Here is a 20002-nt window from a genome sequence, read left to right as displayed (position 1 = left end):
TTTCGGAGTCTCTCATCGCTGTGGAGAACCATCAGCAGATCATGCATTTATATCTTAAACACATACACAAAGTCTGCCCGCTCTCTCCTCTCCCGCTCTCTCCTCTCCCGCTCTCTCCTCTAAGTTGCCGCCGCGACGCGGTGCTCAGACCATGCATTGGCTCATGCTTGGCCTACAGGCCCCACTCCTCAAGACTGCATTTCTGCTCAAATTACTCCATGGGCCGGGCATCATAGTGCGGGAATCAAATCCCCCAAACCGGGAGGCAGACAAGAGGCTCTCTGTGAGTTCGAGACCAAGCTAATTTACTAGCTAATTTATTCAGTAAATAAACAATCAATGTATCTAATAAATTATCAATTTATTTAATAATTATTAATAGTAATTATTTTATTATTTTGAGACCAATCTTTATATATATGTGTGTGTGTGTGTGTGTGTGTATACATACATGTGTATATATCTACTGCTTCCTCCACTTGCTCACTGCGTTACTCTGAGACTTCGGGCTTGCGGTTTCTTCCATCCGGACCTTCCTGCGGGTCTCCAGCGGACTAGGTCGCCGCCATCGCTGAGACTTCGTCCTAGTCTCCGCCTCACACCAAGCACTGTTAGCACTGTTTGTTGATTGACTCCCGGGCTATCTCTCTCCGGATCCGTCTGCACCACAGTCGGCGCTAGTGAGCCGCCGTGCAATGGAGCCGGGATCCTGGTCTGTCCTGTTCGCTCCTGTCCTCCGCAGGTGGACCCGGGAGAGGACGCTAGAAGGAAGTGAGGAGGAGGCAGAAAGAACAGGAAGTGAAGGCTTCTGGGAGGTGGGTCCGTGAGTTTGGGAAGGGGAAACCCCAGCAATCCGTGCGTACCGGGAGCGCCTGCAGTTGAGTCACACCCTGTAAATGTTACACTTGTCTTCATATTCTACATAGAATCCCAGAGAAGCCGAGGAGCTCCTGGGAGGTCACGCAGGGGTGCGGGGCCCGGTGGACCCCCAGCTCCGCACACTTCTAGAACTTTCTCTCTTCACCTGGGCAAGCGTTTGGATGGCTCGGCATCCTCTGCGTTTAAAACAGGCGTGTGTTTATTTTTGTCCGGAAACCCTGTGGGTTAAACATTTTTTTCTTTTCTTTTAAATTTTTTATTTTTGAGACAGGGTGTCTCCGTGTAGCCCTGGCTGTTCAGGACTTGCTTTGTAGACCATGCTGGTCTCGAACTCACGGATATACTGTGCGTACCTTGTGGGAGTCAGTTCTCCCGCACCTCTCACATTCTATTTCTCCCAGGCTTGGCGGCAAGCTTCTTCACCCGCCGAGCCATCTCGCAAGCTTCGTGTCTCAGCCACGCAGCTCAAATGCTCAAGTTTTCTGGGACAGAATTCTGGGGACTCCCGACCCTAGCACGGTCCCTTTAAGAGGGAAATTTTTTTCTAGGCGCGCGAGTGGGGGCGTGGCCAGGACGGAGGCGGGGTCTGGTGAAGCAGACCAATGGGCAGGCGCGTGTGGCTCGGGGGCGGGGCCCTCCTGGGCGGGCCGCTCAGGGTTAAAGGGGCGCCCGCGGGTCGCCGCCGCTCTGCCTCGGGGAGACAAAGCGCCGTCTCGTTGCCGCCCCCGAGCTGTTCCGGGCCATGGGCGGGACAGACCGTCGCGCCGGTCCCACAGCCAGGTAAAGCCGGGCGGGAGGGGACCGCGACGGGGACGGCATCCGCGCGGCTGTCGCCCGGGACCCGCCCGCGGCCTCCATCGCGGCCGGGCCGCGCACCCCCGGGGCTGGAGGGTCTGCCGTAATGCCCTGCCTCAGTTTCCCTGGAGTCCGAGCCTTGGGGCCAGCTGTAACCCCATGGGTGGTGGCCTCATCACTTGTCTTACATTTTTATATCTTTATTTTTGTTGACGCGTGCGGAGGTCAGAAGACAACTTGCAGGAGTCCGGTCTTCCCCTGCTTCTACTTGGGTTTCTGGGAATCAAACTCAGGTCGGGAAGCCTGACCGCAGCGTCTTTATCTGCTAAACGGCTTGGCCAGTCCTGCCTCTCTTTTTTTGTGGGTTTTGTTGGTTTTTTTTGGGACAGAAGCTTACCCTGTAGCCTTGGCTGGCCTGGAACTCCATATGTAGAACAGGCTAGCCTCACAGAGACCCACCTGTCTTTGCAGTGCGAGTGCTGGGATCGAGGTGTGCACCACTGGACCCGACAGGTGTCGTTTTGTCCTGCTTTTTGGAAGTGCTTTCCAAGTGCTGGGATGACTGGTGTGAGCGCCCCGTTGGGGGTGCGTCGCCTACTTTAGAATACTTTTGCCCTATAGTTTGTCACAGGCTGTCCTTACTTTAGCCCATCGGAGCCTCTTAGAAGCCCATTGAGGCCACCGAGGTCTGGGAGTTGGCGGTGGTGACTGGTTTTCCATCCTGGACCACCCTGGGCAGGAATTTGGTCCCTAAAGCATCGTGCCAAGGCCCTGTTCCTTGAAGCTTGGCATCCTCAGAAGACTTTGAACCCCAATAGTGTGGGACGGTTGGAAAGTGGGGAGCCCTCGCTCCCTCCAAGGGAAAGGAACCTGCGTGTTGGCTGAGCCAGGGCAGGCAAGGGCAAGGGACCTGGCGGGGACTTGTGTCTGCTGGTGACCTTGGGCCAGGGTGCCCCCATCTGGACCTCTGAGGGAGGAAGGCTGATGGGTACCAGGCAGGATACTGTCAGTCTAGGTGGGGGAGCAGGACCCCAAGGTTTCTTCCACTTTGGGCGGTTTGTGCCAAGCCCTGCTTTTTTGGGCACGGTCACTTTTCATATCTAGGAACGTGGGATGGGGACCACCCCGGTCACAGAGTCCTCATGTTGACAGAGGTTTGCTTTGTTGTATAGGCTCCTGAGTTCAGGCTACACACGGGGCCCTCAGATCCAGACGGAAAAACCCTCTCCCCTTCCGGAGCAGGCGTGAATGACCCAGGTAATTTCCAGCTGGGGTGTAGCACGGTGCCTGGTGGTCTGGGTCCTCAGGGGATGCCAACCCCCTAGACGCTGGTGACGCTGCCATGTGGGAGGGACGGAAGGGCACCTCAGGGAGGAAAGTGTCTGGTGCTTCTGAGCAAGGTGGCTCAGGTGGCTGGGCCCGGTGACAAAGGCCGACAAAGGCGGGCAGAGGTTGGGGAAGGAGCTGGGATTGGGGGTTGGGCTGGACTGAGAAGTTGGCAGAAGTCACGAGAAGGGAAAAGTCTCTCTGCGGTCCCAGGGGAGGGCCCTAGGGGGGCCATCTTACCTTGAGGTGGCCGGATAGGTAGGGGCGAAGGCGGAGGCAGCTGGCAAGGGTGCCTGCCCTGCTCCAGCAAACATAGGGGGACCTTGAATACAGGGGAGCTAAACAGCCCTTGTGCTGGGAGGCAGCCAGGGGCAGGGGCATCGCCTGGCCTCAGTGAGCGGATGTGGGGGTGAGAGGGGCACCAGGGCTACTTGCAGGAGCAGGATGGACTAGAGGGAGACCTGCGGCTGCCACGGCCAGAGGGCCCGGCTCCCCGTGTCCTGCCTCGTTGTCATAACCTTGCAGTAGATAATTTTGCATTCACATTCTAGATGAAGAATTAGAGTTCCAGAGAGGTTGACTGTGCTGTGCGCCCCCGAGGTGACCCAGCCTGGAGACTGAGAGCCAGCCGACCTGCGAAGGGAGCCGGGTGGGCAGCCTGTGGTAGGTTCTGCCTGTCAGTCACGTGGGATTGATTTGGGAGGGGCGTGAGAGTCACTTGTGCAGAGACAAGCAGAGGCACAGAGAGGGACGGCTGGCAGAAGAAGCCACACAGCAGCGGAGGCAGAGAGGGGATCAAACTCACCTGAGCCTGGGGCGGGGCCCAGCCCCATCGCTCTGGGCCCAGCAGGTCTCAGCCTCTGATCCAGCAGGAAGCTGACCCTGACGGCCATGTGGGTGGCATGAGGTGTCAAAGTTAAGTATTTGTTTGGTGAGAGGTTTCTCCCTCCACCCGCAGAGCCGCGCCCCGACCTCGGGTAAGGAAGGTGGCACAGGCAGAGAGAGGGCCGGGCGTTAGTTGAGTGCCTACTGCATTCCGGCCTCTTCAAAAGTAGGACAGCCATGGGCAGGAAGTGAGGCTGTGACCCGGCACCCATAGGTGCAGGGCCTGCCTCCTCCAAGTGGCCTCACTGGCAACCCACGGGCCACTCCCCGATGAGCCCTACTGGCCCCCTGCCGCCCGCCGGGTGTGTCCTTTTTGGGAGGTCTTTGTCAGTGCTCCCTGTCCTCCTTCCTCCCTGACAGTCTGGGCTGAGCCTGCATTTTGCGTAGGTTAATTTCCTTGTGCCTTCGTTTCCCCATCTGACACACACGACTGGGCTGCAGACGTAAAACCGGCCCACACCACCCCAGGCCCTGGCCGTTGCGAGTTGGAGCTCATCTATGCAAAGTGTCTGGGGCAGCTGATTGCTTAATGTACCTTTCCTGGGTGGCCCGGGGAGACCCGGGTTCGAGTCCCGTCTCACCAGGCTCACTGTGGGGCCTCGGGGTGGGTGTGGTTTGGAAGGAGGCTGCGGGTGGCTTGGTTGTCCACGGTCAGATGGTCGTTGGAGTAACATCTGCTCCCACGCAGGGCACAGACAGGTGCAGGCCTCGCGGCCATGAAGCTCAACGAGCGGAGCCTGGCCTTCTATGCGACCTGCGATGCCCCGGTGGACAACGCGGGCTTCCTGCACAAGCGCGGGGGCCGCGGGGCCGGCTCGCACCGGCGCTGGTTCGTGCTCCGGGGGAACATGCTCTTCTACTTCGAGGCGGAGGGCAGCCGCGAGCCGCTGGGCGTCATCCTGCTGGAGGGCTGCACGGTGGAGCTGGTGGACGCCCGGGAGGAGTTCGCCTTCGCCGTTCGCTTCTCCGGCGGCCGCTCCCGGCCCTACGTGCTGGCCGCCGACAGCCAGGCCGCCCTGGAGGGCTGGGTGAAGGCGCTGTCCCGGGCCAGCTTCCACTACCTGCGCCTGGTGGTGCGCGAGCTGGAGCAGCAGCTGGCCGCCATGCGCGAGGGCGGCTCGGCCAAGGCCGGCCCCGCCAGCCCCAGCCCCAGCCCCAGCCCGGCTTTGAACCCGAGACCCAAGGAGAACGGCCGGGCAGTGTGGAGCGCTCTGCCTGAGCCACCGCCGCCGCCGCCGCTGCCACCCCGCCGCAGGGCCTCCGCGGCCGACGGGCCCCCGGCGTCCTTCGCCCAGCTGCACGAGCGGTACGGACTAGAGGTGCAGGCGCTCAGGAGCCAGTGGCGCGGAGGCCAGGCGGGCCGAGCCGGCCTGGCGAGCCTGGAGGACCCCTGGCATCCTGCTTCTGCTGAGACTCAGACTCGGGAGCGGCCCTAAGGGACCTACGGGCCGTGAGGGAGGCATGACTACACAAGGTCCCCAAATGGCGTGGATGCAAGCCGGCTCCCAGGGGACATCGGAGACTCAGGAGACCTGGGCCCCTGGGGTCAGAGGCACATCCTTCGGAGGAGAAGAATCTGGGACCTGAACCTGCAGGTGCTTCTAGAGCCCAAGGAGCTGGTTTCTAGAGAACTCTGCGCCAAGGCAGCCCGTGTGACCTTGACAGCCCTGAAGCTGGCCACCGGCCTGTGGGGCCCAGGCTTCACCCGGTGCCCGGCCTCACAAGGATCTAAGGCTTGAAGCGGGTAGCTACAGTCTTGAGTTGCTGCTGTGGGCCTAAGGCAGCAGGTGGAAGGTGGGGCTTGCGCTGGTAGGTCCGCAAGGCTCCTGGCCTGGAACCAGCTCAGGCAGGACTTTGCCCAGCTCTGCAGGTGGGCCTCACCTGACCTCAGGCCTGGGCTGCGACCAGCTTCCTCACAGGTTCACCTGAAGACCAGGGCTCCTACTGATTCCATGCCTGCAGGGGGGAGTCCAGGCACCGCCCCTGGCCACTGCAGGCTGGTGGGCCTCCTCCTCCTCACCACAGTGCTGGCCAGCTTCCAGAGTGCTGGGCAGGGCTGGGCCGGGCAACCAGCCCCACCTGGGTCTTGTTCACAGTCCTCCTCAGTGCCCCGCCCTGGGGACTGGAGGCCATTCACTCCAATCGCTGCGTCCCATGGGCAGGTTTCGCCCTGGCCCCTCCCTCTCCCCTGTCCCCGAGGCCCTGGGCTGGGGTTCCATGGGGGCCTCTGTCTGTCCCAGGGCCTCTAGGCCCCCTGCTGGCTCAGGGGCCAGGCCAGGCCAGGCCTTGGCTGTGGGTTGTCTTTGAAGTACAGAGGGTACTGTCTTTCCTCAGTCAGTGAGGTGTTCCATTCTCACCCCTGCCACTTTCTACTGTCAGCTGGCTGCAAGGGGTGGCATTGTCCCCAGGGAGCCGGGCCCTAGCAGGAGACACAGAGGCGCCTCGCCTACTTGGCCCTTACCTCGACCTCTGTCTCCTGAGCTCAGCTGCCTGCACAGGTGGCGCCTCTGGGGATTGGTCTCTGTCTCCTCAGCTCTCCCTCCGTGGGCTCAGGACTTCTGGCGTGGCGGGCGGAGCAGGAGGGCCGAGCTCTGGACTCTCACCGGGATGGGTTACAAACTCTGAAGGTACGGCGAGGTGGGGGCGAGGGCAGGGGTGTCTCCTTTTCCCAAAGCACAAGAAGTCGTCCCGCTGACTCGGGCTGGGAGGGAAGTCAGCCCGGACAGGGCCCGAGGGCCGGAATAAAAGCTGGTGGAGAAGCGGCTGCTTGTAGTACTTTTCTCCCTGCAGAGTCCACAGTTGATATATTTCCTGGGGTCCTAGAAAGCTGGCGACTTGTCCTTTAGCTTGGCAGACCCATCACCTTAGGGAAGACTGGCCTCATCTTACGTGGGGGCGGGACCAAAGCCACCCGGCTGGAGAGGCAGCTGGGATGCCCTGACACAGGAGGTAGATGGAGGACTACAGGGCCTAAAGATGAGAAGATGATTGACAGGTGAGTGGGCCCAATCACCTGAGGGTTCCGAGGGATGTAATGGGAAGGGGTCCAAGCTGGCTCTTGGCCAGACCACATCTGCCATCCCAGCAATCAAGGCTTAGGTAGAAGGAGCTCTAGCAGGGAGCTAGCCTAGGCTACATGGTGAGAGCCCACTCTCAACAGCAAAACCGTGGTCCTCCTTACTAGCCTGTTCCTGGTAGTTCAGGGGTTGAGTGCAGGGATTCCCGGCACTGTGAAAATTGAGGGAAAGAGTCAGTGATGAGGATTGTCTGTGGTGAGTGCTGGGTCCTCTCCTCACTGGGCTCATGGGAAGGGGTGGGTGCAGGCCCAGGGTGGCCCAACATGGTGGTTGAAGCCCAGGGTCTTCCAAACATAGACTCGGGATGTGCTATAGCTTTCCCTCGGCAGCCTAGGAAAATTAAGTGCCTTCAGGGACATTTGGATCTAGTCACTGAGCAGGCCTCATAACTCAGGTTCAAGTTCACAGAGGACTGTGGTCAGGGGACCACGTGCCCCTGAGTGTACACACAGTCCTCCCATTGCCCTGGGGCCACAGCTGACTGAGTCAGGCCACTGGTGACTACAGTCCCCGCTGGGCACACGATGGCGGGAAGTAGTGGGAAGGGTGGTGGTGGGGAGGCTGCCCCAAAAGGCAGCATCACAGGTGTGTCCTTATCAAAATACTCCTTGAAGTGACAGACAGGTGACCTTGGGGACAAAGTTAGTCAATACTGACATCCCTCTCTGCCCTCCTGCTATGGTTACGAATGCAAGGTGAAAGCTATCTTGAGGCACTCTGTGGTCAGGACTATCCTCAGGGGCAGCTGGGGATGGAGGTACGCTCGGGCCAGGGGTCACAGGTGCACAGCATCCACCAACCCCAAGTTACCACCCTACGTGGATCAGCCAGGCTGCTGCCACTGAAGATGTGAGCGGGGTCACCCAGTGTCCGTCAGATAGCTGCTATGAGAGAGTGACCCGGGTTGGGGGTAACGTGGTTAGATGGACCCTAGAGCAAGGTCGCTGAGGTGGAACAGCTAGACATTTCCTCAGACGGTTAAAGATGGAACCACAGATGACGCGCAGGGACTCGAGAGGGTCTCTGTGTGAGCCTGCGCTCATAGCAGCATAATCTATATGAGCTACATGCGCAGGCCACCCTCCTATCCATCACGGGGCATGCGCACCTGTGGGCCCTGGGGTCCCAGTGGACAAGGATGCTTGTGACATCTGAGAGGGCCAGGCAGACTTGAGACGGTGCAGAGAAGGCAACCACACCAGGCTGCTGGCTCGGCGCTTCCAGAGCTTTCTAGGATTACATCACTGTTATCCACACCCCGGGCCCGGGGCCACACAGGTATCTCGTATCTCTGGAACCCTAAAAACTAGTTTCTGGGCCTATGTGTTTTCTGGGCAGCTTCACACAGCAGCCGTAGCCAGGGTGTGCACACACTATTCTCTGGTCACAGCCTTTTCACAGATGAGGAAACAGACTCCTAGGTGACCCACTGAGGCACCTGGCTTTAAAGCTGATGTGTGGGTGTCTCAGGGTAGGGTCACAGGCTAGCTCCCTAGTAGGTCATCTTGGACAAACTCCATTCTGCTCAGCCCTATTGCTTTTGGGTCTTGGGGTGGCATCAGTTGTGTTGCCCAGGCTGTTCTCAAATGACTAGACTCAAGTAATCCCCCTGCCTCAGCTTTTTGAGTAGCTAGGCTAACAGGAATACATCTCTTTCATCACTGTCCCATCACTCTGATCCTTACCCTTCCTAGGAGTGCTGACCTGAGACCAGAATGGCTAGCGCCCGGTAATATGATGTTTATACCTACCGGGTAAGGAAATGTATAGATCCATTCCCACCTTATAGCTGGGGAAACAGAGGCAGAGAGAGGTTTCGGCACTCTCTCACTGACATATAGCTGGCGAGAACTGGGACTGGTGTGGCGGCCAGGCAGTCTGGTTCTTTGACTCAGAGACTCCTGGGCCTGCCTGCAAGGTTGCCCTTCCCTTCCAGGGATAAGCTCCCATTAGGGCTTCCCCACCCCCACCATGGGCTGCCTGTGAGCCAGCCTTTGGGATTCAGGAAAGTTCTCCTAGCCACAGTGGTGGGGATGATGAGTCAACGAGTCCTCCCCCACAAGGACATGTGGAAACCAGGGTTTGTAGAAAGGTTTCCAGACCAGCGGATGGTCTGAGCCACAGCATGTGGCTCTGGTTCATCGGGGAGTGGTGGCCGAGGCGGGAGGCAAGTGCCCCCCCCCCCTTCATATGACAGTCACATGGTTGGCAAGCTCCTGGTTCAGACACTGGGCAGGTGTACCCATGCCCCACACAATTCCAAAATGCCACCCCAGAACGCACCTTGAGTCACTGCTCACTTTACAAATGTGGAAACTGAGGCCTGTATTACACTGCTGAGAGGCCAGCTGAGGGTATGAGCAAGGCTCGACCTTAACCACCCAGCTTTCAGATGACACTTCAGAGGACAGAGTTTCAAGTCCCCTGCTGCCTTCAGAGCAGCTGGGACCCCACACTCAATCACCAAGCTACAGCACACATAGATACCATGGCAGACGAGGTCACTCTCCAACTAGCTGTTGTCACAACAGATCATGGCCCAGCACGGCCAGAATTTGGAGTTTTCAGAAGGTGACATCTGCCATGCTCAAGGGACACTCCACCATATTTGAATACTGGTACTCAACTGAAAAGCCAGCCTTTGCTGGGCGTGGTGGTCCAAGCCTCTACTCCCAGCACTGCTCAGGAAAGAAGATCTGTTATTCAGAGTCACCCTTCGCTACACAGGGAGCCTGAGGGCAGCCTGGGTCATGTGAGACTCTCGCAAACCCAAATCACATAGCCAGCTGTTGGCGCATGCCTTTAGTCCCAGCGACCTGAGGGGCTGAGGCAGGCAGAGCTCGGTGAGTTCAGGACAGACCTGGCTATGTAGTGAGATCCTGTCCCACAGACAGACAAACCACAAATAACCAGGCTTTTGCCGGGGGCCTGGAACCCCAACGTTCAGTAGGGTGAGGAGAGAGAATTTTAAGTTGGCGACCCGCCTGAGTGATGTGGTAAAACCGGGCTCAGTGGAGTAGGCAGAGGCAGGGGGATTTCAGTGAGTTACAGGCCAGCCAGGGCTACACAGGGAATCTCTGAATGGAGAGAATGAACTCTGATCTCCACGCGTGTGTCCATGCTCACACACCACACGCCCAAATAATAAAAATCAATCCCAGCACTCAGGAGGCAGAGGCAGGCAGATCTCTGAGTTCCAAGCCAGCCAGAGCTATAAAGTGAGACCTTGTCAAAAAAAAAAAAAAAAAAAAATCCACCACTCAAACCCCCAACAAAAACAAAAGCTGTTCATTTTGTACAACACTTCTGAGGACCAACTCTGACCCCATCTTGCACCCAAACTCCAGAACAAATGGAGACACCCAGGATTATTATACAATTCTGTATTTAGAGACGTGTTTACAGAATGTGTCCCTTTTTTTTTTTTTTTTAAATTTTAGACAAAGTTCATCAATCTCATAGAAACAGTTTGTGTGTGTGTGTGTGTGTATGTGTGTGTGTGTTCTCTTTTTAAACCATTGTAGGATGTGAACTGGATGGATCTGTTTGCAGATCCATGGGCTTCCGCACAACCATTTCTTGTTCAAAGGTCACACCAAAATACTGTCACACTGAAGCCAAAGCCGTGGTGAATTCTGCCGAGCGTCGACTGTGTGTGTGTCGCAGTGCATTGAATCAACGTGGAGTTTCAAGGTGAAAAGAAACGCGCTCTCCCTGTTGGGTGTGTCACAACTTGGGGCGGCTGGAGACTGAGACAGGCTTTGTTTGTCCCAGAATGGATTACTCAGAAAACTCAGCACGGTTTTCTAGTGTCAAAATATAAAAATACCCTCCTCTGGATAAAAATGTATATAGTGGAAAACTTCTCGATGCATAGCCAGGATTATGTGTGGAAAAGGAGGTTTTCCAGGGCCTGTTTGACGGTGACCGTCTGCAGCCTGGGCTGGGCGCATGAGAGTTGTAAGTTCTGGAACATTCCTTATTTTTTCCCCTTTTCTGGAAACCTTTTGGCTCACATGAGAGTCACTGCAGGGAGCGACCTTTTTTTTCCCTCAAGCACTGGAATGGCCACAAAGATGGCCACTCATACATCATCAGTCACGGTTTCAGCTTCCACAGTTTGGGGAGGAAAAAAAAAGGGAAAAAGGTAAGAAACTGGAGATCCATCGGTAGATACGGAGGCCGCCTCATCCAACAGGACCTTTGTCCCTCTGGAGATCTCAACCGGGATGTTGGAGGAAGATTGCTCCTGAGTTGGAGTTGAGGGAGGTCCTAGCTTCAATACCAAGCAGATCTTGTGTAGACAAAGAGAACAGACCAAGAGACTGGGATATGGCGGCCAGGCTGTGGTGACATCGGCCGTACCAAGTTCCTCAGTCCCATGCACACCTTCCAGGGATGGCACCGATGAAAAAGAAGACGGAGAGAGAGGAGCTGAGGTTTCTGACTGGGTGCATCTAGGGTTTGGGGCGAGTTGCTAAGCTTTGCGGAAGGGGGTGGGGGGATGACGGCGGGCTATGGTGAACTAACACTTGCCCTTTCTGGAAACAAGGAAGGAAGATGGAAGCCACAGGGTCCTCTGGAATGAAGAACCTGGCTCAGATCGTAGGGGAAGCCTTGTAAGCACAGTCATGATTCAGGATGGGAGCCAGGGTCACGCGACATTAGCATTTCTCTTTGAGCAACACTCCCCTCACGCACTCAGCTTTCCAAAGGTTCTGGAGACAGTGTTGTCTGTACTCGTTCAGGACAGAAAGCTTCTAACTCAGGGTATGGAGGCCTTTGGGGGACACACCACAGCATTTCCACCAGTCACCTGTGACGTGGCGGCTGCAGACAGCCCTCCAGCATGGTCCCATCCTCAGCAGCACCCAGGTTTTCATTTAGAGTCTTTTGGACTTTCTCTTTGCCACACAGCTTCTGGAAGGGCACTGGCACTGTGCCGTGTCTCACAGACAGATGTGAGGGCCAAAAAAGAACCAACCAAACCCGCAGTCTAAGGGTTCTCTGAATTTGGTCCGTCTTACTGTTTTGTGATGGCTTTGAACAATCGTCTTCTTTTAATCTCATCTCATGGCAAAAAGGAAGGAAAAAAAAAAAAAAGACACAGCTTCTGTGTCTGCTCCACAACAGCAGTGACAGCAGCATCTGATTTTATAACTCTCTTTAATATCAAAACAGCATCGGCTGGGGATAAATTCCAAAGGATCCTTTATTAAAATAGCTGAAAGAGGTCTATAAATATTTCTTTATTTTTCTAAAAGAGTTTGGAGTTTTTGAGTGAGAATGTGGTACGTTTTGGTCCTGCCTTCCCATGGGGGAGAGGATGAGGGCAGGATTCCAGTGCCTCCTAAAGCAGGGCTGTCAGAGAGGAGAGGCGGCGGCATCCGCTCACACACTTCAGGTAACTAGTGATACAACAATAAACGTAAACGGCTTAACATTGTTGTCCACATCTGCACGGCTGAGTTCTTGCCTCTCTGGGCCCCACCACATCTGGGGGAGGGAGGGAGGGAGGGAGGGAAGGTGACCTCCGGGGTCATATCCCTCACCCCCCCAGCTTCAGAATTCCCACTCCAGAACCTCTTCCCGGTTGGCAGCCTTCTCCAGTCGGTAGATTATATTGTTCAAGTTGGCCATTTTCTCATGCCGCCGCTGCAAGTTGGGGTTCACCTTAGTGCTGGGGTGCAAGGCTGCAGCTGTGTCAGTAGTGGGGCTAGGACTCAGCTCTTTGGCAGGTGGGGCGCCAGGTAGGGATGGGGAGATGGGGGCCGAGGAGGAGGGGGCGGGTGACACACATGTTGTGAGGTCCGGTGAGGAGATGGCAGAGGGAGAATTCGGTGGCTCTTCTAGGCTGCAGCAGGAGGATTCAGAGGTGGACTTGAAACTCAGAGGCTCTGAGTGAAGCTGTTCCCCTGTCTCCTTTTCTTGGGGGTTGTGCAATGATGGACAGTCTGGATTGGGTGTGTCTGGAAGGAAGGGCCCAGGGGCCAGCTCTGAGAGTTCGCTGGTCCCCAGGGGGTGAGCATGCTCCTCTTTGGGAACATCTTGCCCTCTGTCTGGATCCCCTCCGTCCTGGGGCTGGCCGGCCCCACCTACCTCCGACCCCTCTTCCTGTTTGATCTTTACCAGAGCCCTGGCTGGAGCAGCTCCGGGTAGGGGGCTCTCAGGTTCCTGCAGCTCCAGGCTCTTCATGGGGGGCTTTTGGTCCTCAGTCTCTGAGTCGGGGCTCTGCGGGGTGGGCTCGATGTGGGTGTGGCCTGGCGGCAGGACACTGGGACCCCCACTTGGGTCAAAGTCTGGGTCCTCCTGTGTTCCCTCCACCAGCATCTCACGGCGCATCCTGGACCTGTGGCAGAGACAGGGTGAGAGCCTGCGGCTCGGCTGAGGTCGCTGACCCCAGACTCAGCCCTCGGGAGCAGTGGCTGTAACCACACACACACACACACACACACACACACACACGCCCACAGTCATGTTCTTTAACACCGCTCATTGCGCCTCCTCCCAGAGCTCAGTACAGACCGTGAGGCAGCTGATCCTGAGGTGCTCAGGGCAGTGTGTGCCTCGTTCCCTCTAGCACCAGGGGCACACTAAGTGCTAGGCAAACACTCCGGACTTAGCATTAAGCACTTTCCTTCTGTCACCGTATCTGAGAGCTCTGTGCACACTTGTGTGAGTGTGCATGGACGCCAGAAGTCAACACTGGGTGACGTGAGGTTTTTGTTGTCACACTGACAGAACCTACAATGGGTAGAGGGAGCCTTGCGAGCAGGCCAAAGCTTCTTCCACGCCGCCCCCGTGTCCCTCAGTGATGGACCGTGACCTCCGTGACCTGATGTGTGACCTCCGTGACCTGATGTGTAAGCTCAATAACCCTTTCCTTCCCAGGACATTACTGCTCAGTGTTTGATCCCAGCAGAAGGAAAGAAAGACTGGGCGGAGCCTTCCTCATATACCTTATTTCCTCTTAACTGTGTTGGGGGTGGGGCATGGAGGTCAGAGGTCGGCATCGGGAGGCTTTCTCAGTCAAGCTCTTTACCTCAGCTTTTGAGACAGTCAGACCCTCAGTGAGAGACCCCGGCACTCCCATTGGCTGAACCCACTGGCCGGGGAGCCCAGAAGCCTCCTGCCTCTTCCTACCCGACTCTGGGATCACAGGGGTGTGTGTGTGGGTGTGTGTCCGCCCCGCCCCGTCCCCACCCCCAACCTTCTTTCCTGTGGTTAGGATGACCCCAGGGCCATGTTTATGGCCAGCCTGATTTCCTTCCTTCCTTCCTTCCTCTCTCTTCTTCTTCTTCTTCTTTTTTTTTTTTAATTTATTATTTTTTTTTCGAGACAGGGTTTCTCTGTGTAGCTCTGGCTGTCCTGGAACTCACTCTGTAGACCAGGCTGGCCTCAAACTCAGAAATCCACCTGCCTCTGCCTCCCAAGTGCTGGGATTACAGGCGTGTGCCACCACGCCCGGCCCCTTCTTTCTTTCTTTGTTTTTTTGTTTCTTTCTTTCCTTCCTTCCTTCCTTCCTTTCCTTCCTGTCTGTCTGTCTGAATGTCTGTCTGTCTGTCTTTCTCTCTCTCCTCTTTTCTTTTTTGAGACACAGTCTCATTATACAACCCAGGCTGGCTTGAAATGCAGCATGTAGACCAGGCTGGCCTCGAACTCACAGAGAGCACTCTTACTTGTTCTTCAAGCATCTCTTCTTCATTCACGTCATCTAGAGGCAAGACTCCCTCTCCCCTAAGCCCTCTCCTCTTTGGCCATATTAATCAGGCCGAGGTGAAAGGACTCTGCTCGAAGAGTGTGTGTGCGGCCCGGGCTGTGTGTGCAGCTCAGAGAGTGTGCACGGCTCGGAATGTGTGCGCGGCCCGGGGAGGGCGGCTCTGGAGCCCAGCGCATGGTGCACATGTCGGTAATGGTTTTAAGCGAACACTGATGGTGAAGGAATGCTCAGCTCCTAGAGCAATGGGAAACAGAGTCCATGTCCCCACTGTCCCCACGATCACTTGGGGAGGAGAGAGAGCTGTTAGGGCCCACGTCGCCTATCGCGCTACGGTCTGGGTCTGCATGGGGAGAAAGCGCTGCTGAAGGCAGCCCACCCCCACGCTGCTTCTGACTGACTTGGTGCTGGGGGGAGAGGCAGGGGTGACATGGCTCATCCTGTGGACTCATCATGAGACTCTGAGAGGTCAATGACGGTTAGCTCTTCCACAGTGCCACACGGACACTGGTGACCCTTCTTGCTCAGTAAGTGGGTAGGGCTTCAGAGGTGACCTCTGAAATCTCCAAGCCTCCTTCATGGGGTCCTGGCCAAGGTTCGGGGAGCCCTCTGTGGCCTCGCAAAAGCCACAGCACTTGGGACCTCTGAGAACTGCCCTGGAGAACGGAAAGGCTTAAGAAAGGAGCTCCGTGGACTGGAGAGATGGCTCAGCGGTTAGAGCACTAACTGTTCTTCCAGAGGTCCTGAGTTCAATTCCCAGCAACCACATGGTGGCTCAGGACCATCTGTAATGGGGTCTGACGCCCTCCTCTGGTGTGTCTGAAGACAGCAATGGTGGTGTACTCATATGCATAAAATAAATAAGTGAATCTTTAAAAAAAAAGAAAAGAAAGAACGGAGCTGAGCATGGGGTTTCCTCCATGCCTGAGGCCTGCTGTGGTAGACAGGTGTTTCCTCTCAGCTCCAGCTGGAGGCGCCTCAGGCCTTCCTAGAGGCCACTGCATGGAGTGGGACTGACAGAATCACACGTGTTTACAAATGCATCCTGTGGACACTGACTAGGGGGTGCGCCGTGGTCCAGCAAAACCCTTCCCCCTCCCCAGGATAGAACCACCCTCAGGGGCCGTCCTGTGGCTCTCATGTCCCCGCGGCCCTCTGGGCCCCGCCAGGCTACCTGTAGTTGTGGAACCAGTTGATGACGGTGTTGGTCTTGAGGTTGAGCTGGAAGGAGAGCAGCTCTATGGTCTGCTGCGAGGGGTAGGGCTCCAGCTGGTAGGCCTTCCGCAGAGCCTCCTTCTCGGCCGGTGCCAGCACCACACGTGGCTTCTTGGCCTGCATGAGGCTCAACTCCTGTGGCTGCAGACACGGGCTGGAGCACTCGGAGTGCGCTGCCGGTGACTCACTGTCCGAGCCTGTGCTGATGAGGCCGTAGCGGCGCTTCAGATAGGCTGAGGAGAGGGAGGGGGAGAACTGAGGGGCCGCCGCCATCCCACGGGCCTGCTTGCTTGCGCACAGCAGGGACAGTGGCCAGCTGGCCTTCAGAGCTCTCTGTGCCTGACTCCCATTCCCTGTTCTCATGCTCCAGAGATGTGGGGGCCTGTCCCCTGCGTGTCCCCTGTTGCCTGTGAGGCCTGCTGGGGTTCCTTGAGCGCAGCCACTTCGGAGGCCATGAAGGGTGCTTATAGGTGGGGAACACTCAAACTGGGGCACGCTGTGGCCACCAAGACGGTCAGAGGGGCCACTAAGTTTCAGAACAGTTTGCTGCGTGCGGGGCTAATTTGAATGAACCCACTCTGTGTAAGATACATGGTATCTTCACAATTACAAAAGATCCACAGAGGTCTGCTGTGGTTTAGATCTAGAAGGTTCTTCAGAGGCCCCGAGGTGAAGGCTTAGTCCCAGCTGAGCGCTACTGAGAGGAGGAGTTGGGACCTTTGAGGAGTGGGGTCTGGGGGGGGGAGTCTTCAGGTCCCTGGAGGTGTAGCTCGTTTTGGGTTGTTTGACACAGGGTCTCACACAGCCCAGGCTGGCCTTGAACTCACTATGTAGCCTGGAATAATGCAGAACTTCTGGTCTCTGCCTCCTGGGTGGTGCTGGGATCCCAGGGGTGCATTGCCATGGCTACTTTAGGCAGGGCTGAGGGAATGAACCCATGGTTTTGTGAATGATTTGCTAAGTAAGTGCAAGCCCTTGGGGAGCGAGCCTTTGAAGGAACTCCTGGGACCCTGGTCTCTTGCACAGTGGGCCTGCTCTCTACTGCAGAGGCTGGGGAGCAGGCCGGCCTGAGAGGGGGGCTGGGGCGGTGTGCAGCGTCTGGACTGCTGCCAGTTGGCAACCCATCCCCCCCACGCTGACTCTCACCTTTCTTCTCCAGCTTTTTCATGTCCCGGAGCTTCTCCACGTTGTGGGGGTCGCTCAGCCACAGCTGCATGCGCACGAAGGGCTCCCGGCCCTTCAGGCTCAGCTTGTGCCAGGGCTTGGGCCTCGACAACAGGTCTGACACGGAGCCCTGTGTCAGTCCCAGGATGCTCTCACCGAACAACCGCTGCCCTGCGGACAGGGCAGAAGGAACAGTCACCCCAGACCAGCACAGAGACCCACGCTCGGGAGAGTCAGAGGAGTGGCCGGAGCAGTGGGCCCAGGACTCTGTGTGCACAAGAGCCCGGGGAGGGCCGGCACTGGACAGGAACACAGGAACTGCTCTCTCTCCCCAGCAAACTGCCAGCAGACACCCTGTCCTGTTGTGTCCTGCTCCCTGCCCCGCAAGGATTCAATCTGAATCTCAAACGTGTCTAACTTATGATCCAGCAATCTGTCCCCTCGAGACCAGACTAGGACACCTGCCCAAGGGCACCAGGTGGGCTCTTGACTCTTAGATGGTGAAGGTGGCAGGTTACCCATGCATCCCGAGCAGGCTGGGTATGCTCTAGGCTACCCCACTGCTCCTCTTTAGCTTTTGATTTGTGTGTTGTGATGTAGCTGAGACTAACCTCAAGCTTGCCATCTTCCTGCCCCAGGCTCTCCGGGGCGGGATTCCAGATACACCTGGCTCCAGCCGCCCACACAGGGAGCCAGAGGTCAACCTTGATGTCTTCCTTGATTACACTCTGAACTTCAGTGTTTGGAGACCTGGAGCTGCCTGCTTCCTGATGGCCAGGGACCTGCCTGTCTCTTCTCCCTGCCTCTATACACTGAGTTACAGATGTGGACCATCATGCCCGGCTGTTTTTGTGGTTTTTCTCTTGTGTGTGTCTCGGTGTTCTGCCTGTCCAGATCTGTCTACATCTCCTGGTGCCCTACTAGGTCATATGAGTGCATCGGATCCCCAAGAACTAGAGTTATAGATGGGTATGAGCTAGCCATGTGGGTGCTGGGACTTGAACTCCGGTCCTCTGGAAGAGCAGGCAGTGCCCCTAACTGCTGAAGCATCTTTCCAGCCTCCATGCCTGGCTTTTAACATTGCTGGCTGCCAGGCCGTGGTGGCGCATGCCTTTAATCCCAGCACTTGGGAGGCAGAGGCAGGTGGATTTCTGAGTTCGAGGCCAGCCTGGTCTACAGAGTGAGTTCCAGGACAGCCAGGGCTACACAGAGAAACCCTGTCTCAAAAAAAAAAAAACAAACCAAAAACCAAAAAAAACATTGCTGGGGATTCAAACTGAAGCCATTCGCTGAGTTTATCTTACTGACTTTTAACTTGAGGTATTGTTGTTTTGTTTGTTTGTTTTTGAGAAAAGGTCTCATGCCATAGCCTAGACAGGCTTCAAACTTGTGGCAATCCTCCTGCCTCAGCCTTCTAAGTGCTAGGATTACTGCATGAGCACAGAGCCCAGCTCCCGTCTGGTATTTTTGGATAATGCTGAAATCGTAGTGACAGCTGCTGGGTTTGCATCCCTGGTTGGGGGCAGAGCTGACGTGCGTCTGTGACTCAGAGGAATGCACAAACCAGAGAAGGGACATGCTACCCTGCTCGCTGGCTCCCCAAGATCGCAGCACTTGGTCACAGGGGTAAACATCACTGCTGAAGTGGCAGAAGCTCCTTAAGGCCCCTGCAGAATGGTTTTGAGAGCCAGGCTGTGCCCCTCAGCAGGGGTTCCCGGTCAGAGCCATGTGCCTAACGTGTGGTCCTTCGTGCTCAGGGCTGGCTGGCACCTCCAGCTGTCCCCGAGTTACTGGGACAGTCCAGCTGTGCTCCTAGCTCAGAAGGGCTAGCTGAGGGCCGCAGGCCCCCTCCCCCACCGTGTACCTAGGTTGTTGTCCGTGAGGACCTCCTTGACTCTCTTGGTGATGGAGTATGTGTCCAGCTCTGGGGACATGGCCACCATCTCCTGGATGCCTCCCGTAGCCTGGCCGCCTGTGAGGGGCTTCCCACCCGCGGAGGAGCCGGCCCGGCCCTCGGGCTGCTGATTCTCTTTGCTGCTTTCCAGAGACAGGCCCAGAGGCTCCTGGGAAGTCTTTTCAGGCTCCGTGGGGCTTGGGGGAGGTGATGGGGAGGACGTCAGCTCGGTGGGACTGGCTGCAGGGGAGAGACAGCGAGCGAGCGGTCACTGCCACTGGGCAGGATGGCTTGTCAGAGCGGAGGCTGGTACCAAGGCACCCGTAGCCACCACAGTGCGCCCCGGAAGGCACTGCCCAGGGTCTTCATGGTGACATAGCCCTTCCTCTTTTGGTGATACTGGGCATTGAGCCAGGTCCTTGCTATCCCAGGAAAGCACACTCTACCACAGAATGACGGTTCAACTCCTCTCAAAACTTTCATTCTGAGATATGGGCCCCCATACACGGCAAACACTGGCTTTGGACTCACAATCCTCCTGCCTCTGCCCCCAGAATGCTGCTTGCCTGTCTACCACCTGTCTGGCCTCCCTCGCTGCCTCCTGTCACCTCTCTTGCCTATCGGTCTCTGACTGATGTGTGTCTGCCGTTTGTTTTGCCTGTCTGTCTGTCTGTCCGTCTGTCCGTCCGTCTGTCTGTCTACCATCAGCCTATCCCGGTTTTGTAGCCACAAATGGAAAGGGAACTCCAGTCGTTGCTAAGGTGGGACCTGCAATTCTGTCACCCGACACTCTTGTCCTTTGTAACCCGGCTGGCTCATTTCTGTGACTTGAGGTATGGCTTCTCCAGATCACCATTTTACAGATTTGGGTTAGCAACCCTTGGCTGGAATCGTTGCCCCTTTGTGGTCTCTGGGGCAGGGTGGACCATCCCGCCTGAAGCCATGTGTTCTGAAATAAGTGTTACTTACTCACAGGACCGCCCGCAGCAGTTCTGCATACAGGCCCTGTGACTTCAGGTAACTCTCTGAGCCTCTGTTTCTAGCTCTGCA

General features: G+C 56.6%; 2 protein-coding genes across 4 annotated transcripts in view; one reads left to right on the top strand and one right to left on the bottom strand.

Annotated features, from left to right (window-relative positions):
- Window positions 1–686: 686 nt before the first annotated feature.
- On the top strand, window positions 687–6644 carry Pheta1 (PH domain containing endocytic trafficking adaptor 1). 3 transcript variants are annotated; one of them, XM_052168526.1, is made up of 5 exons: window positions 1521–1659; window positions 2146–2259; window positions 2847–2931; window positions 3552–3663; window positions 4574–6644. In XM_052168526.1, exon 5 carries the CDS (start codon window positions 4602–4604, stop codon window positions 5319–5321), a length of 720 nt encoding a protein of 239 aa, XP_052024486.1. In that variant the 5' UTR covers window positions 1521–1659; window positions 2146–2259; window positions 2847–2931; window positions 3552–3663; window positions 4574–4601; the 3' UTR covers window positions 5322–6644. The 3 variants fall into 3 exon arrangements, with proteins under 3 accessions (XP_052024488.1, XP_052024486.1, XP_052024485.1); XM_052168528.1 differs by lacking the exons at window positions 1521–1659; window positions 2146–2259 and adding an exon at window positions 687–815; XM_052168525.1 differs by lacking the exon at window positions 2146–2259.
- Window positions 6645–10384: 3740 nt separating this feature from the next.
- The window catches only part of Cux2 (cut like homeobox 2), an 83994-nt gene continuing 74376 nt past the window's right edge, over window positions 10385–20002 (bottom strand). Inside the window, exons 19-22 of the mRNA XM_052167642.1 lie at window positions 18923–19192; window positions 17041–17229; window positions 15854–16127; window positions 10385–13311 (exon numbers count right to left, since the gene is read on the bottom strand). Coding sequence (XP_052023602.1) covers window positions 12525–13311; window positions 15854–16127; window positions 17041–17229; window positions 18923–19192 — 1520 coding nt within the window. The 3' untranslated portion in view covers window positions 10385–12524. The remainder of the gene's footprint in view (window positions 13312–15853; window positions 16128–17040; window positions 17230–18922; window positions 19193–20002) is intronic.

The sequence above is a fragment of the Apodemus sylvaticus genome, chromosome 22 (genome assembly GCF_947179515.1).
Source record: "Apodemus sylvaticus chromosome 22, mApoSyl1.1, whole genome shotgun sequence".
In the NCBI taxonomy this organism is placed as follows: Eukaryota; Metazoa; Chordata; class Mammalia; order Rodentia; family Muridae; genus Apodemus; species Apodemus sylvaticus.
This window is presented reverse-complemented; position numbering and strand designations above follow the sequence as displayed.

Excerpts from the sequence above, each read along its gene's own strand:
- Pheta1 (XM_052168528.1), top strand. The coding sequence starts at position 4,602 with ATGAAGCTCAACGAGCGGAGCCTGGCCTTCTATGCGACCTGCGATGCC.